Source organism: Lipophrys pholis (assembly GCF_963383615.2).
Source record: "Lipophrys pholis genome assembly, chromosome: 1".
NCBI classification, from domain to species: domain Eukaryota; kingdom Metazoa; phylum Chordata; class Actinopteri; order Blenniiformes; family Blenniidae; genus Lipophrys; species Lipophrys pholis.
In genome coordinates this window covers 52989783-53007212 of record NC_137635.1, presented here as the reverse complement: position 1 = coordinate 53007212, position 17430 = coordinate 52989783, and the positions used below count along the sequence as shown (strand labels likewise).

The following is a 17430-nucleotide window of genomic DNA, read 5'->3' as shown; positions in this document are numbered from 1 at the left end:
CAAAAAAAAAAAAAATAATGTTTTTTGGGAGCGTTTGTTTGTAAAGACAGTGAAAACTCTTTGAAAGCGCTCCGTCGTCATGGAAACAAGGAGAAACGCCGCTTTCTGAAACGCTGCTACTGCACATGCTCAGTAGATGAACCATCAGAACTGTTTTCCTCCATAGAGCCATGACTCCCAGTCCATATTCTCCTGGGACTTTTATTTTGACAGTCACCATAATAATCCAACTTGGTCGTCTGTCCATATAAATGTCTGTGTACGAACATTGTTATTTGTTATTGAACTCTTTATTTGAAGAAAAATAAACTGATTATACATGCTGTTCACAATTTTGTGCTTATGTCTTTAACACTCAACCTGAATGAAATAGAATAAAAATAAGTGAAATAAGGGGAACGCAAAGAAGCATGAACTGATATGGCAACCTTTCCTTGACTACATTGCAGGCAGGCGTTTGTTTTTGTTTTTTCTGGGGATTTCATTTTTTTTTTTTTCCTTTTAAGTGTACATGGGATATCTGTGTATGTATGTTCATATCCATGTATTTGATTGCAATATACATATTTTGGTCACACCCCTATATGTGAAGAGGGGGACGCAAATAATGTTTGTCACCTGCCGCAGTGTTCCGTTTTGTTTTACAGTCATAAAGTATATAAGAAAAAGTGAAATTAACTTAAATGAATTAACAAAAGAAAATTACAAATCATTTATATTTACCGTAATCAAGGTATTTCCTATCCCATATACTGTATAAATATCCAAACTTGCAATAATACACTTGCAATGTATTTGTTAATGTTTGTACGGTTTTGTTCTGTGTGAATGCGAGAGGAATCATTACAAAAAAAAGAAGAAAACAGCACCCACTGGTGGCCCAACATGAAAACTACATCGTTTCAGTGTTTCTGCCATGTTAAATTTGACTGAAACGAAAAACGATCCGTTTTCTTGACATGTCTCGTAAACTGGACCTCAAATTCGGTTTGGCAGTAAAGGAAAACACCTCAGTTTAATTTGACGATCCATTCTGACAAGTTCCGTTGAGTTCAGGAGCTTTTTGTGAACCGTACATCTCCCCTGTACTTTGCTGTGCTCAGACATCTCTGGACCGATGCCCCCTATCTGTTGCGGAGAGTGACAGTAACGCCATTAACCCCCCCCCCCCCGCCCGCCCCCGGGAATCAGTCATGCGGAGGTTTGAGCTCTGGGCCGATACAAAAGAGCCCCATTTAAAAAGGAGCCCAGCCCAGCCTGAGGAGGTCAGAGGGCTGTTTACAGAACAACGCTCCCTTATCGGCTGTACGCTTCCCCGAGGAGTCTCCACCGCAAACAGATAACAGCCTGCAAATAGGCACCGGAGTGTGACCGATAGGAGTATAATCAGGTACATTCTGCTTTGGGAAGAAGAAGCGGCGGATAAGAGCGGGTAATATTGTACTTGACTGTTGGCTACGCGATCGTGTGCCCGAGGGACGCCTCAGCTTTCAAAACATTGGGTCAAACAGACAAATTACACTCCAATTTTTGCTGAAAACGTCGCAAGAATGTATACAAACGTCAATGTAGTTTGCTAATAACCGCCGTTCCAACAGAACCGCTGGGGCCAAACACGTCCTCGGGGAACGCTTCATTATTGAACAGTTAAATGGTCAATAGGTTCGGCCCAGACGGCTTTTAGCACGGGGGCAGATAGGCAGCGCAAGAGCTAATGCAAATAACTGGCACTCAAACAAGGCCTAATGCATTAATGACTGCGTGACGTGTGCTAATGTGACGCCAGCAGATTCAGACTGACAGTAATGGAGGATTTTGCCCCTGGTTATACTCGTAAGGTCCGGATGGGGAGAGAGGGGAAAAAAAAAAAAAAAAAAAAGGAGGAGGGATGTACACCTGCCGGCTGCCTGAGCCTTGACAGAAGCCTAATAAATAACAGGAGACAAGGTGAAACAGCAGCAGCAGCAGCAGCAGCCCCCACCCCCCCCACCCCCCCACCGCCGCCGCCTCCCTCCACCACCATGTGTGCGAGAGGCGGCGGCGGCAGCGGCCCACGCAGACAGCTTCCTGGCACCAAACCGACTCTCCTCCAAGTTAGCGAGGGCTCTTGTCCCGCGAAGGAGGCAACTTGAGTTATTCATGAAATTACAGGAGAAACTTTGCACCTTTTCAGCTGTGCGGGACTCCTGTGGGCGAAGAGGGAGTTTTATTTTTTATTTTTTTGTTTGACAGACTTGGAATTAAGCCTCACGCCCGGGGTCAAGGCTGTACTCTCACCTGAAGCAAATATCAAAGTGTGCGCTATCAGAATCAATTTCAATTCACATAATAACCCCCGGGGGGGTGGGTGGGGGGGGGGGGGGGGGGGTTGCTGAATGCATCCAGCCGATTGAACGGCAGCCAGTGAAGATGAACAGCGAACGCGCCGGGGTCGAGGTCAATCCAATCTTGACAGTGAAAACGGCTCCTGCAACTGTCAAGTCGTTTGTCACCGACACAGATTTACTTCTGAACCGACTATTTTTTTGAGTAAAAGACGAGTAAAAGTGATGTGACACGCACGTTGAGTTATGAGGAGGAGGCCGAACAATCAATTGAGCAGGCAGGCTAATGTCCTGATTAAAACTGCTCCTCCCTCCTCCCTCCTCCTCCTCCTCCTCCTCCTCTTCTTCGTCACCATTAATAACAGTTGAGACCCTTGGAGCATTAATTAGTGAAAACTTCCAGCGTCTCCGAGCCACCTACGAGTGCAGACTTCTGTAAACATGAGCCACTGCATAGTAAGTTGTTGTTTTTCCTACAAGGGATTTTTTTTTCCCTCTTTAGACACGGTGATGAGATCACAGAATTGTTCGAGCATGCCTCACACAGACACAGACACACACACACACACACACACACTTCCCTTCTCTCGCTCGCTCTTCATTAGGCAGCCCCTGTGCTGGCCTGTGTGCGATTCATTAGCTTTTATCCTCTTCATTTGAAGAAGGAGCCGTGTATAATTAGAGCATCTCTGTTTGTCCGGCATCCTTCACACACAGTGGCGTCTCCAGGCATTATCATTCCGGCGCAGAGCTCCCGGATAACGCCGCCACATCAGCCGCCTTCGAGGATGGACTTCAAACTATTACCGCCTCTCAAGAATGTAAATAAAATCACTTGCAAATCAACAGCTAATGATTGAATGTGGAGTGGCACTCCAGGGATATGAAGAATGATGAGCCATATTGGTAGGCTCTGCGCTCCAACTGAGGTTTGTTTGTTTCAAAGCGTCATGAAAGACAATTTACAGTTCAGTCAACAAGTACTTGGACGGTCACGAGTTTGTTGTGTCGTTTCGCAGTAATTAAACTTGAAAATATTTGTTTTTCCGGACACTTGTCAGCTCTCATTGGACGGACACTTTCATACTCATTTTGGATAAATCAGTCGTGTTTTGCAGACAATGGTCCAGTTTTAAGACGATGACCATGAAGTTAAAAAAAGCTTCCAGAAGAGGATTTCCTAACTGGTCATCAGGTCAAATTATCATACAGTTATCATAAAGTCCACATTAGGCAAGAGAGAGAACTCTGCTGACGTTTACAGAATTTCACATAAAATCTAAAGTGATTAACCGAGTTTTTTTATATCAGAGGTGTCAAACATATTTTAGCTCATACAGTTCATGTTCATTCCGAGTGGTCCGGACCAGTAAAGAAAGTGCAATAACAACATTGAAATTTTAAGTTTTTCTTTGTTGTGACGCAGACTATACGAGATGAAAATGTATATTTTCACAAAACCAAACAATTTCTATGGAAAATGACTAGAATCTCAACATGAAGCCATTTTGAATGAAAAATGCAGTGAAATGTCCCTAAGAAAAAAAAAAACCTTATTGTAGCTGTTGCATTATGGGTGTTTTTACAAACTCGTGACTTTGAGCAACGACGTAGCTCGGCTTCATGGCGATATCTCAACTTGGGTCTCGGCGTTGTGTCCGCTACTTTTAAGAAATGCATCCTAAAAATAAAACCTGTTTTCTGTGAAACTTTTACAATTTGCTCAGAGGTTTGGCCGGATTGGAGCATCATGCATGTTTGACACCCCGGCTGCAGAAGGTTTTGGAAGCCTCAGATCAATAATGTAAAAGATTCTGTAACAGACTACAACATATACTAAAAAAGGAAATAAATGTATCCGACACCCGACTCCTAGAAAATAGAAATAAATAACTCGGATAACCTATTGACCTTATTGAATGTACATGTATTTCGATTTGTCGAACACATTCATGAAAACTTCAAAATCGAATAAAACTAAGTTTAAAAAAAGAGAGAATCTCAGATCAGTGCAGAAACTATCACATCAGATCCATTAAACCGGACTCTACATCCCTTCACATCCTGAAACCATCAAAACCACTTCCAGGTTTCTTAGATTTCAAGAAAATCAGATTGAAAAAAATGCATTTTTCAATTAGAGGATAACTACATAAAGACTGTTTCAATGTTATTCAGTTACTCTCTGGTCTGCCTTTTTTTTTTTTTGTATTACAATCAAATCAACACTGAGTCACGTCTTATATGTCTGAACAAAATCTGCACTTCCCATTAAAATAGCTCAGTTCATATTAAATGTGTTTTATTAGTTGAATTATTGGAAATCTCCACCCTTGGCTGGCCATGCGGTGCGGTGCATCATCAATCTGATCTTAGACGCAGTGAAATTATTTATTTTTCGGAGTACCGACTCCAACTTCCGTGACTGATTTCATACGTTTCCTACAAATCGCTTCCAGAGAACAGATGCACGCTTACAAAGCCGCATAATGAGTCAAACTGCGTTTTTTTTCCTACAGAGTGAAAACTTTTTGTTATGCTGATTCAGTAGGTCTAATGAGAATAGAAAAAATAATTGCTACCTGGCAGCCTCCTGGTTTGGCTTCCAAAAAAACCCTCAATTTTGATCTTTGGTTCAGCAACACTGACAATTGATTTGGACATTTTCTGAATTTTTTTTTACACACTTGAGGTGGCATCATCAAATCTGGCAGAGTTACCCGTTTAAAGACTAAATATACTCTTAAGAATGAATTATTTTGTCAGTAGCTGTCATACTGAAGACATAATGTAAATCAAAAGGAAACAATGGAGCATGTTGGACCAGACTTCCTGTAAAAATACAGATAATACTGTCGCACTCGTCACTTCAAATGGTAGTTTAAGAATTTTCTATCTCTATACAGCAGCACATAATATTTCCCAGTTCTTAAAGTTTAGTCATTTAAAGTGACACCACACACACACACACACACACACACACACACACACACACACACAAACCTCCCCATGTCTACCAACCATGATCAGGGTGAAGACAGCTCTGCTGACAAACGCAGCAGACCCTCTTCGAGGAAGTCGCACATGTACCCGCAGTGTTTGAACAGCTTCAGTAAATCCATGTGTTTCCGCTGCCTTCATTATCATCATAATAAAAAAGTGTCTGAAAAGCAAAGTTACAGAAGAATGTAGACACCTCACTTTCTGCTTTGTACTATCATCAATCACCACTGAGCTCTCCCCCCCCCCCCCCCCCCCCCAAACATTGGTTGAAGCCATCGCTTAAAAAAAAAAAAAAAAAATCACATGCATATTTAATTTCATTCTCCACTGGCTCACACAAAGGAAACTGCCACCCTTCAGGACACCTTTCGGAAAAGTCTCTATTAAATCTGAGTCAGCTTGAAGAAGGGGGGGGGGGGGGGGGGGGGGGGACGAGAACGAGAAACATTTCATGAGTGAAAAACCAGCTGCATTATTGCCAGGCTTCAAATGAAGTGCTGTTTATCTTCTCAAGCAGCCAATGTGTTGTTTTACTCCTTAGTCACAGCTTGGATGGCAATCAGGATCGGTCAAGCAGGACACTATCAGCAGCAGTCACTCCGCAGTGACAAACTGCAGCTCTGCACTCCGGCACGGGCATTATTCTCCACACACACACTCCTATCAGAAAACAAGGCAGGTTTTTATGGCTGCTGGAAACGGTGGTCAACATAACAAAGCACACAGCTCCCTGGAATTTAATGTGCTTGGTCAAAAGACGGAGTATAGATATCAAAGGGCCGGGCCTTCTAGAGAAACGAAAATCTGTCCTCATAACGCAGAAAACAAATGCACTGGCCATACACAACAAGTGATTTATAGTGTTGGGGGGGGGGGGGGGGGGGGGACTTCAGCATTCAGTGAAGGCAACAGAGAGGGAATAAAACAAAAGAGCAGTTCATGTCCGCCATGCCACTGAGAGCAGATAAGCAGGTGCATAAACAAGTTCACAAAAAGGGAAATGCAACCGATACGGCGTGATTCTGATCACAGAGCTGCTTTTGTTCCTTTAGGGGCAAATTAAAAGACTTCCAGAGGGAACCCTGCGCTGTGATCGGATTGAGGCTGCACAGTCACAAGGTGCCGAGGTAAAACTGGCGCTCCGGTTACTTCGCTGATCTAATTATCGCGTTGGGCCGTTATCACATGCGCTCCGTAACAAATGCCTCCTGCCGCATGCAGGGGGGCTCGTGTTTAGCCTCTACTTCGCCATTCGTGTGTGGCTAATCCGTCACCTAGCCGGAGAGAGTAAAATACACCCAATTGATTTCTTCCTGGTTTACATATTTACACACACACTCATGCAATTAGGAGCACATTTATCGATGGTTTCAGCACCGCTGGGAGCCCCGCAGTGCAGCCCACTCCAATAAATCTCCCATTCCAGAAGCTGCCAGCAGGCAAGACTGATAAACCTCACACAAAAAGGCACTGGGAATACTTTGAGCTGCAGGGTACGAGAGTTCTCAATCACTAGAATTGACTGATGGTGTTGAAACATGGAGATATAAACTGTTTGTTTACTTCAAAATGCTCACTCGGACTTCTGTAGAGCTCCGAGTGCATCAGATCCCCTTTAGAAAAACAGAAACCTCTGTAAAGTTTGGGGATAATAGTAAAAAAAATAATAATGCACTGTAATTATTTGGCAACTTGCGTGTTTTAATCAATCCAAAACAAATGAGACAAATGCTAAAGCGAATAGTTTCCCCAAGTCTATCTGAATCCTGATCTGTGTGTGTGTGAATCTTCCACTCTGCAGGTTAACTTCATCATCTGGGTATCATAGTATGTGTGTGCCATGCTGCCCCCAACAGGCTCCCCGAAGAACACATCGACTGTCTGTTGAATCCCTCAGCATCCAACTGGAACTGAAACCGCACGTCACAGAATAACTTCACCGCACACACACGCGCGCGCACTGCTACATGTAGTTGAACACACAGAAAGGTACAGCCCATTTTTTATTTGATTTGTAAATGCAACTGGCAGTATGGATCAGCCTCTCACTGGATATTCATTGTTCATACATTGATTAGGATGAATCCGGGTTAATGCGTCTTTTTCCACATAGATAATGCCATTGAGGAGGAGGCAGAAATAAACCCTAAAGGGGCTCATTTAGACTGAATGCTAAATCCCCCGGAGCAACTTACGGTCATTATATTGAAGGTTAAAGTCTGCACTGCCATTGAGCATCGCCAATAAAGTGACTAAATGGAGATATTACCTCTCTGTGTAGCTTTGAATGAGACGTTTGTCTGAATGGGAAAGTTTGCATTGGAAATCTGTGAAATACATTTTTTTTTTCCAGTGCTGTCAAACTCCAAATAAAAGACAATGCAAACACTTTCATCCACAAAATAACATACCTCCGTGAAAAGAGCACAAATCAACTTTTTAAAATCAGTCATCTTCATTCAAAACGCCGTTTTGAAGACATTTTACGCACGTTACAATTTGAAATATGTATGATAATGAAAGCTTAAGACCCCTTTTTAAACACGTACGAGTAAAAACAACAATAGAGGGGGATTACAGATGGGATTTAACATTACGCACAGAAGTTGAAATGTGTTTTGCACTTAAGCTGATAACGTCAAGTCGAAGTGAGAAAAGCTTTACGCATCAAATAGTTATGGCACGCACTCTATGCTTTAGGAAATGCACCTTGAAATCTGTTTCCAGACGAGCACTTTGACTTTATTACTTAAGTTCACCTCGAGTTCAGTGAGAAATAATGACAGGAGGTCTCATTTGGCTTAACGTCGCGCCGCAACAAACAACAGCGCGAGGTGACACAAGTGGTGTGTGAATCCCTCAAGGTTAATCACATTAGACAGCAACTTATCAAGATAAAGTTAGACACAAACACCGGACTCCTTAAACTTGGGCTCCTGTAGCCGCAATGGGCGCACAGAAACCCGCGAAGTGGCTCCGTGGCGCACCTGCCCGCCGCGCGCAACAGCGCCAAAAGGTGAGAGGAACAAACGAACCCAAGTGTTTGCAGAGGACAACTGTGTCATTCAATTACTCCAAGGAAATGCAATTAAAACCCGCGTTTTACTCCGGCATTCATCCAGTCTGCAATGTTACTTTTACGCATTTATCAAACAGCGAATTTAGGCCAAAATAAAGACTAATCGCACATGCGAAAGTGCAATTAAACCAAGTCAAGAACAAGTCATTTTACATGCACCTTCCCTCTACTTCATGCTCCGGCTTCGACACGATGCTGCTCGGTACCGACAGACATCCCCAGGTGATCGTCCTTACCTTTATAAACTTCCCCTCGGGCGGACAATAACAGCGTTATCGCGGCAAACAAGCAATTGATAACTTTATCCATGTCGGCGGCAGCGTCGTGGCGTTAACCCCCGGGCGCGGGGTTAACAGGCAACTCTTCAGTCTTCGCAGGAACTTGAACCCGACCTACACTTTCTTTCAGGGGGAATTTAAACCTAATTTGAGCTCGCCCAGCCCTCCGTCCCTCTGGCGTGCTGTCGGGGGAGTGAAGGGGAGACTGTCGCCGTTACGGCTGCTCCTTTGCCCGGCTTGCTCCACACTTGGAGGAGGAATGTGTGAGTGAGTCCGTATTCCTGAATTGCGCTTGGATTGAGTGGTCCGGCAGCTCCACGAGAGCAGCGGCTGTGCGCGCGCCGTCTGGCCGGTAGAGGGCGTGCGTGAGTCCCGTCTGTGAGAGGGAGGACACTTGGTGGTCTCTCTCCTCTGCCTCCTCCTCCTCCGTTTTTGGACTCTGATTGGCCTTCATGCAGAACAGCTGCGGAGAATCAGCCCTGGTGAGTGAAGCAGTCGATGCAGGAGCACCTGTGGGTGGTTTATCCAGCCAGACACCACGTTAATACTGCCTTTAATTCCGCATTGTTTTGGGGTAAACATTACTCCAAAAACTTATGCACATCATTCATTCTCTCTTTATGTGTGTTAGATTATGCATTTGAGTGCGTGCGCACTAATGCGTACCGAATTTGCGCCTTTACGCACACAAATATGTCAGTTGTTAAAAGGTGTGGTGGTGCAAATAATCATTCTCAGATTATATATTCTGGTGTCTACATGCTAGAAAGGAGACTCTTGTGCTCAAGTGATGCATCATAGTGACACCCGCACCTCGTTTTTTGAGTATTGCAGTTGTTTTTCATCATTTTAATAATATATTTATACAATTTGTGTTACCTGTTTAGGCAGAACTGTGCTGTAGAGTTAAGAGAACAATAACTGAAATCATCATCAAATGCGTTTCTCTGGTTGTTATATGCATGCACGAGTGGTTTGTTTTTTCTTTAGTTTTTGTTTTTGCCTTGAAAATGGAGCTACAGTTTGTTATCCAAGATCAGTAGCTGGTTCTCTACCCGGGTCCCCGGGGACCCCCCCTGCCCTGCATGCTTAGGATGTTTACAACATCTGACTTAAGTGAGTGTGTTGTAATCAAGCTGGACCCATTCATTTGAAGGAGATGCTTTGGAGCAGGGAAACATCTAAAACATGCGGGGCAGCCGTCCCACAGGACCAGGATTGGGAAACTCTGTCCTAGATAGAAGTTCTACCCTACAGTTGTATCCTCCTCATTAGGCCAATCATGGACAAACTGGAACAGCACCCAAAAGCAGGAGAGAATTAGAGGAGTGTGGTCAGAAAGAAGTTACTGCCAATCAATCGGAACAGTTGGAGGGTTGCTACCTGGTGACACACTGTACCCTGATATGCTCATGATGAAAATATGAAAATCCTTGAAGCATTAAGCTGATAAAGTTTCACATTTTAACAGAAGACCTGGGTGCCCCAAAACAAAATATCACATTACTCTCCAGTAATGCCGCCACAATAAGGCAGTGAAAGCACCTCTGGTGTGGATTTATTAAAGAAACCAACTATATATTTAATCATAGCTCCTGTTGATGACCTAATTGCCACAATTAATCAGATATTTCCAGAAAACCATACATTATATAAGGAAATATAAATCATAAGCTGTTTCTGCTGAAGGCAGCAAACAAATACAACTATTTATAACCACGATTCTGTCACTATTAAGCATTAACATTAATAAATAATCTCTAATTATTAGGGTTATTAAGCGCTTCATAGATCAGCAACAGTAAACTGTGGCATTATCAAAATGGTGTTATACTGAGAAAACTATTTGCTATTTAAGTTTCTTAATATTCAACAGCAATGGTTGATATTAATCAGGAGCATCAAACACATTTTAGTTTAGGAGCCACAAGCAGCCCAATTTCATCTATAGTGAGTCTAATCAGTGAAACAGTGCCACATTAACCTTTAAATTAAATTCTTCGTTGTTGTGGTGCAGAATATATGTAATGAAAATGTATTTTTTGCTCGGTGGTTTGACCGGGTTGGAGCCTCTTGCAGCCTGATGTCTGACACCCCTGATATAAAGAGTTTCCCAGTTAATCAATAAACTACATGGTGACGTGTCAGAATTTATTCTTGTGCTCATATGTGAAGATGAGAGTTCAGCTATTTATAGACGTTATTGATCACCGATGGTTAACTTTCATATGACGAATTTGGGCAGTTTTTATTATCTTAACTAAAAATAATGAACTCTTAGAGACATTTGCAAACTCAGCCTGAAAGACTAATTCATTAACTTCCCAGATGGATTCCTAATCATAGCTCACCTTCTGATTATCCCATTAAAGGGAAACACGGGCTGACATTCCAGAGGACATCATCCCTTGACCTGCAAAGTCAAAGCCACGCCATCGCACACATCTTTTTTTTATTTTTTAATTTCCTTCCCTGCTATGACGAATCAATAATAGTGCTTTATGTTTGCATATGCAAATATTTGTTGAAAATTAATCTTGTCTTGCACAAACAATGCTACACTGTATTTACAAGCGCTGTGATGAAAAAGCCGCCAAAGACAAAGTCAGCCAATGTCACTCCCTTATTGTTTTTGCATGCATAAACACACGAGGCGATTTCACTTGTACCAGCACTTTTCATGGCTAATTAAAATGCAGCCGGATTGACATGGCTCCACTTTCAGTTCCAAAATGACCTCCTGTTGTCAAGGATATGTGGCCACACGGTTGTTGTTCTGCGTAAGTGCACAAACAATGGTTTTCCATAAAAAAAAAAAAAACAGTCTTCTTTGTTGTGTTTTAGCATTGTCTTGGCTGCAACAGTTATGTTGCCAGGAATTCATGAATACCAGCGTGAAGCAGCGCCGCCATGGGAATCGGTAAGAATAGAGCCGCCTGTGATTGGATGGGGGGATTGAATGGGAAGAGTCATTGTTTACACTTACACATGCGTGCGGGAACGGAGAGAGTGTGTGTTTGTGCATGTGTGATTTAGGGCTGTGTTCTGGTGGTTCGCCATAAACAGTCTGAAGTTATGTTCAGGGCCCAGTTTGGTCTCATGTCCTCCTCTCAGACAGAACGAACCGGTTAGATCAGGTGGTGTCAAACATGAAGGCCGTGGGACAAAACTGCCTCCAATCCACCAAGAAAACTGTACAAATCTCAAAGAAAACATTGAGTATTCTAAACAAACTTCATAACAATAGTGAACACAACGAAACACTGAGACCCAAGCTGGGATATCGCTGCCAGTTCCCTTGTTGCTATCACACTCGCCTCAAAGTCATGCCTCAGTCATCAGAATGAGGTTATAAAAATTCCCATAATGCAGCAGCTATAGGAGAGGTTTTCTGGACATTTCACTGTATTTTGCACCAGAAGTTGTTATTCAAATTGACTTCAAGTTGAGATTGTAGTAATTTTTTAATACTAATTGTTCGATTTTGTAGAAAATATAGGATTTTTCATCATGTATACTTTATGCAACAACTTTAGAGTTTAAATCTAAAGGTTATAATGGCACTGTTGTACCGGTCCGGCCCACTGAATCTCCCCTGAGATAAAATGTGCTTGACATCTCTGATTTCGAGACAGAATCAGTCCCAGATCTGTTTCTGTGAAATGACTTTTGACCAGATGTTATTTTACAGTGTTATTGAAACGCCACATTCACAGAAGCCGAAACTGTTCTGTTTACTTCTACCAACTTTTAATGAACCGACAAAACTCTGCAAAATGTACCTTTTTTAGCCTTTTTCAAGCGTCGATTGGCTGTAAAATTCACTGTGCTATTATTTTGAACGTTAGAGTGATTAGAGCAGTGTTGTGGTTCACACTTTCCCCTCAAAGGAGGACTCGTGTTGGAGTCCAGGTTGGGCCTTTATGCGTGGAGTGTGCATGTTCTCCATGGGTGTGTATGGGTGTAGATTGGCTGGTCTTGTTGAAATGATGGATGGATGGATGGATGGATGGATGAATGAATGAATTTCCTTCCTCAAACTTGCCCTTTTACTGACAGAAACCCTTTGTTCAAGTACTTTAGTTACTTTTCACCTTATTCACTTGTTACTGATGTATTTCAGTCAATTTTACAATAAAAGAAAAACCTTAACTGAGAGCTTGGTGAAGTACTAGGATCATTCGACTGTAGTATAATGACTTTTACCTGTACCTGCACCTCAGTTTAGTTATTTTTTTGATAATTTAGTCATGATTGTCACCTATGTCACCTCCTTTCTCTCTCTTTTCATTCAGTTCTTTTAAAAAGTGATATAATTTGTTTCGGATGTAACAGCTGCCTCCCAAAGTCAGCCGCTAACAAAACACATGCCATTGCACCTAATAATCTGGCATGTTGGCCTTTTCTTTTTTTATATCCTGTAACCTTTCACCGGCTCACTTTTATCACACGGTCTCAAAGGAAGGCTCACAAAAGCCGTGACATTACACTGATTGGTTGACAGGAAGTGGCACCAAATTGATGCCAGCGCAGGATCAAAAGACTCCATATTTAGGCCTCAAAGGTTGTGACAGTCATCTGGTGTTTCAGTGAATCACTGCTGCTGAATTTTGAACAATATCCTGAGTTACCGGAGAGGCGATATTGACATTTCATTGTGGCTGAGCACCACCAGCGGAGGGAGAAAGAAAAAAAAAAAAAACTTGCTGGCCTTCAGCAAATCCATTTTCCTTCATATCTTCTCCTGCAGAGACGGTTTATATCAGTTAAATGTTGCAATGATGAGCTAAATGACACTTTGTAATTGACATAAGTGGCAGTATAATGCTTTGTCAATAAATGCCAATCACCTCACCCTGTGTGCGGAGTCTCAGTGTGACTGAATAAATCACAGAACTTAAACTGCACTCCAAAGAAATACTTATTAAGCCGCTCCTCATGTGGCTGCCAGACAACGGTGGGTTTTGTCATTTAATTCCATTGTGATTATCCCGTGCCTTGATTGTCAAAAGCTCAATACGAGATTGATTAGCTGTCCTTCATTATGGGAAGTCACTGGCTGCCGGCGACGCTAAACTGTTTCCGAAGCTCCGGCTTATGAATGCAAAACACCTTTGACTGAAGAACACAGGCGCCAATCTGCCCTCGCCCCGTTGTTATATTTTTTGCACCGTTGTCTCATTATAAAGTGAAGTTATTGGAGCACATAGCAATTAAATAGGATCAGAAAATCCTACGAAGCCCAGCGACTGCAGTCATGTGTGATCCCCCGTGTGCCGCTCGCCACCAACTTAGTGTCGCTGACTGCTGTGAAGCTGATTGCCAAACTGCAAAGATTGACTTTAATTTGTTGTCACAGTGGCATTGTGCGCTTTGGTTTGCAATTCATAAGAGGGTCCTTCATTGTACTTTATGCACTCGCTCACACACTTCTAACAGCGTACGGCTGCGTTTACATATTTATATATTTTTATATTCCACCATCACCCGAAGAGAAAACCACATTTCAGCTGAGTTACATAAAAGCAACATCTTTCATGGTGCTTTATTTCACAACACATCCCATGATCACGATCTAGGACAGAGAGTCATTCACTTGGATCATGAATGCATGGTTTGTGGAGTGTCAGTGGTTAATGTGAACTGATGTAGTGACTTTTACTAACCAACAGAGGTCGCTTGTTTTGTCTTTATCTAAAACCTTTTCCATTCTCTCCGTCACTGCTGAAATCTGACCTTTGTGTCAACTTGGCTGTGAGAAATTAAGCCCTCGTCGTATAACTCGATACTCATCAGGTCATAAAAGTGCCACATTATTGATCTTCAACATTACAACGATTCTTTACGAGCAACTTAATGATAGTTGTAGGATTAGTTGGGGAAACGCTATCTTCAATAACATGATTAAAAAGCAGCCGGGATCACTTGGAATCCAGATTAAATCAGCACGTTGCTGCGAGCGGAGGAGAGAAACTGTAACGCTTCAGATCTTTTATTCCCACAAAAGACAGTCACGTTTACACTGCCAAGTGACTGACTCAAAACTGCGCTTTTGCAAAATGTAAATCTTAAAGAGCAACATATTCTGTCATTAATGCTTGTAGAAATTGTCTGCCTGCCGAAGTGCTTGTTTTTTTTTTACACCTGTGGCCATAGAAGTGATTGGAACACCTGGATTCAATGATTTGGACACTTGAGCAAATACTTTTGGCAATATAGTGTTTATCGATGCAACTCGTGAATTGGTCACCTTCAGTATTGGTAAATCTGCTTTAACACTTCACTCTGACACTGAATTTGGCTCGTAGAGGTTAAAACAAGGTGCAAGCCAGTCTGAAGACTGTAATAAGAAGGAAATACTGAAGTCTGTTTTCAGATTTGTAAAGTCGATCAAATTTAAATTCTTGTTTTTTTCCCCCCCCTATGTTTCTGCTCTGAACTACTTCCACAAAACAAACTAGTTACCATGAGCTCTGAAAGCGTATGTTTATTCATCATTTCACTCAATCATATAATATAATTTCTCTGGATAACACCAAACACATCATGTACTCTGGGTTGTTTTTGCTTCAGAACACCACAAAGCAACCTCTGAGGACGAGCCGCTCTGATCTGATGAAGCGGAACGACTTTCAATCAAAGATTCGCTCCCTGTTCGATTTCATTTGATTCATTTGCAGATGTTGAATCTCCTCCCCTGCTGATCTCTATGACCCGAGTGTGACACAGACGGTGGTGATCCGAGGCCGAACTCACCCTCACACTCAAATGTAGACCTGTGAATATTTGCATGAGCTGAGCAACCCGCTTGTCCTGACACCTCAACAAAAGTTGAGACATGACACAGCGCTCACCAGCTGTTTATTTATATCCAAACTATTACATGACATTAAAAAAAATAAAAATAAAAGGAAATGTATTTGTCAAGCCAAAGAAACCCGAGTGTGATTAAAGCATCCTTCGTCTTGAGTCACAGTCTTTGGCAGGCAGTTTGAGGTAACGTCAGACATGCAGCATGACTGCCACGTGCCAAGGGTCAGATTTGTGCCAAAACATCCCCTCGCAGCATATAAACGCACACACACACACACACACACACACACACACACACACACACACACACACACACACACACACACACTCTCGAAACACACTCCAGCATACAGACGCGCGGCGGTAGCTCGCTCCTCATGTGGGCTTGAGGTAGTTGTAAAGAGCGCTGAGTCCTCCTTGCAGGACCTCCTGAATCGGCTTCAGGAGGGGGTTGTTAATGATGTGTAGTCCTTTGTCCATCGGGTGGCAGGCCAACCGCCTCAGTCCGCTCAGGAGGTACATCTCCACCGGCACGTTCTGCAGGTCGTTGAAATCGACATTCAGGAGCTCCAGAGACTCCAGGAAGCACAGGGTCTTGGGCAGCGTGTGGATGCTGTTTCCCTCCACGATCAGGATCTTTAAGTTCACCAAGTCCTGGATCTGGTCGGCGATGGTCTCCAGCCGGTTGCAGGCCAGGTGGAGGAAGACCAGGCCCTTCATGCTGTACACGCAGGTGGGGATGTGGACGATGTGGTTGTGGCTGAGGTTGAGTTTGGTCAGGTTGTGCATGGCGGCCAAGCTGCCGGGCAAGCCGGTGATCTGATTGTTGGCCAGGCTGAGCACCTCCAGGCCGCTGCAGGAGCCCAGCTCCTCCGGGACCTCGCTCAGCCGGTTGCGGCAGGCGAAGAGCACACGCAGCTTCTTCAGGAGGCCGATCTCGGGCGGCAAGCTGGACAAGTTGTTGCCCCACAGATTGAGAATCACCAGGTTGTCCAGGGTGCCGAGGGCAGGGGGTAAGGAGCACAGGCAGTTCATGGACAAGTTTAACTTCTGGAGCTCCCGCAGCTCCCACAGCTCGGAGGGGGTTTCATCCAGCCCCCGCATGGCCAGGCTGAGGGTGCTGTAACCAAAGTGCACCGTGGCATGCTTGCGGATCCGCTCGGCGGCGGAGGACACATTGGGCTGGTCGTCTCGAATCGCACTCTTCCTCCCGTGACTCACACTCACCTCATTCAACTCCTTGTTGGACAAACTGCGAGATTGCTTCCCACCCATTGTCCTTGCAGCGCCGCCGGTTGTATCACTTATAACAAGATGTCAGCATGTGATTAGCTGAATCACCAACTCTTGCAGCATTGAGGGGATTGACAGGGATAGTGGCTTCTGATGGATCTCTGAGTTTCTCCAATGAGCCACACAGGACATGGTCAGTTCCAGTGGCATTCCGGAGTTTGGCTGTTGCTAAAACTCCTGATGTTTGGCAGCGGTCACGCTGAATCCTGGCTCGGTTTCTCTCTCCGAGCCGCCGGCTGCTATAAGAGAGCACTTTGGGGGGGCTCGTGTTGTGCGCCTCACAGACCAACTGCCTGTCTTACTGGATTTCATTCCCCAGCTGGTCCTGTCACTTTTCACGTCCACAGATAGCACCGTGCTCCCCACCCACCGCCGAAGGCCGGGACCGGGGATAGGATGCTGTGCGAGCTCAATCAGCTGAGGTCACTGCCATGATCTCACACACAACACAAGGGAAATAAATGCCCGCGCCTGCTGCGGCACATGCTCCGCGCACGTTTCGTCTTGTTACGGCTACAGCTGCTGTCTTTTTTACATGATTCTGATTTAACATACCTTCCGTCTGGTCGAAGCCGGTTTCAAGCTCGTTCCCCAGTCGCAACTTAAATATGGCACCGAGCTGGCAGCCGTGGAAAAAAAA

The 17430-nt window shown here is 43.8% G+C and overlaps 2 protein-coding genes across 2 annotated transcripts in view; both read right to left on the bottom strand.

Moving 5' to 3' along the window:
• Positions 1 to 9031, bottom strand: part of LOC308117024 (receptor-type tyrosine-protein phosphatase mu) — a 176173-nt gene extending 167142 nt beyond the window's left edge. Inside the window, 1 exon segment of the mRNA XM_080475615.1 lies at positions 8643 to 9031. Coding sequence (XP_080331741.1) covers positions 8643 to 8715 — 73 coding nt within the window. The 5' untranslated portion in view covers positions 8716 to 9031.
• A 6501-nt stretch (positions 9032 to 15532) lies between these two features.
• Positions 15533 to 17084, bottom strand: LOC308111948 (uncharacterized protein). The gene has a single exon (XM_080467097.1). It carries the CDS (start codon positions 16770 to 16772, stop codon positions 15873 to 15875), a length of 900 nt encoding a protein of 299 aa, XP_080323223.1. The 5' UTR covers positions 16773 to 17084; the 3' UTR covers positions 15533 to 15872.
• Between the last annotated feature and the right edge of the window lie 346 nt (positions 17085 to 17430).

What these genes read in the sequence shown, in the direction of transcription:
- LOC308111948 (XM_080467097.1), bottom strand. Translation starts at nt 16,772, where the DNA reads ATGGGTGGGAAGCAATCTCGCAGTTTGTCCAACAAGGAGTTGAATGAG.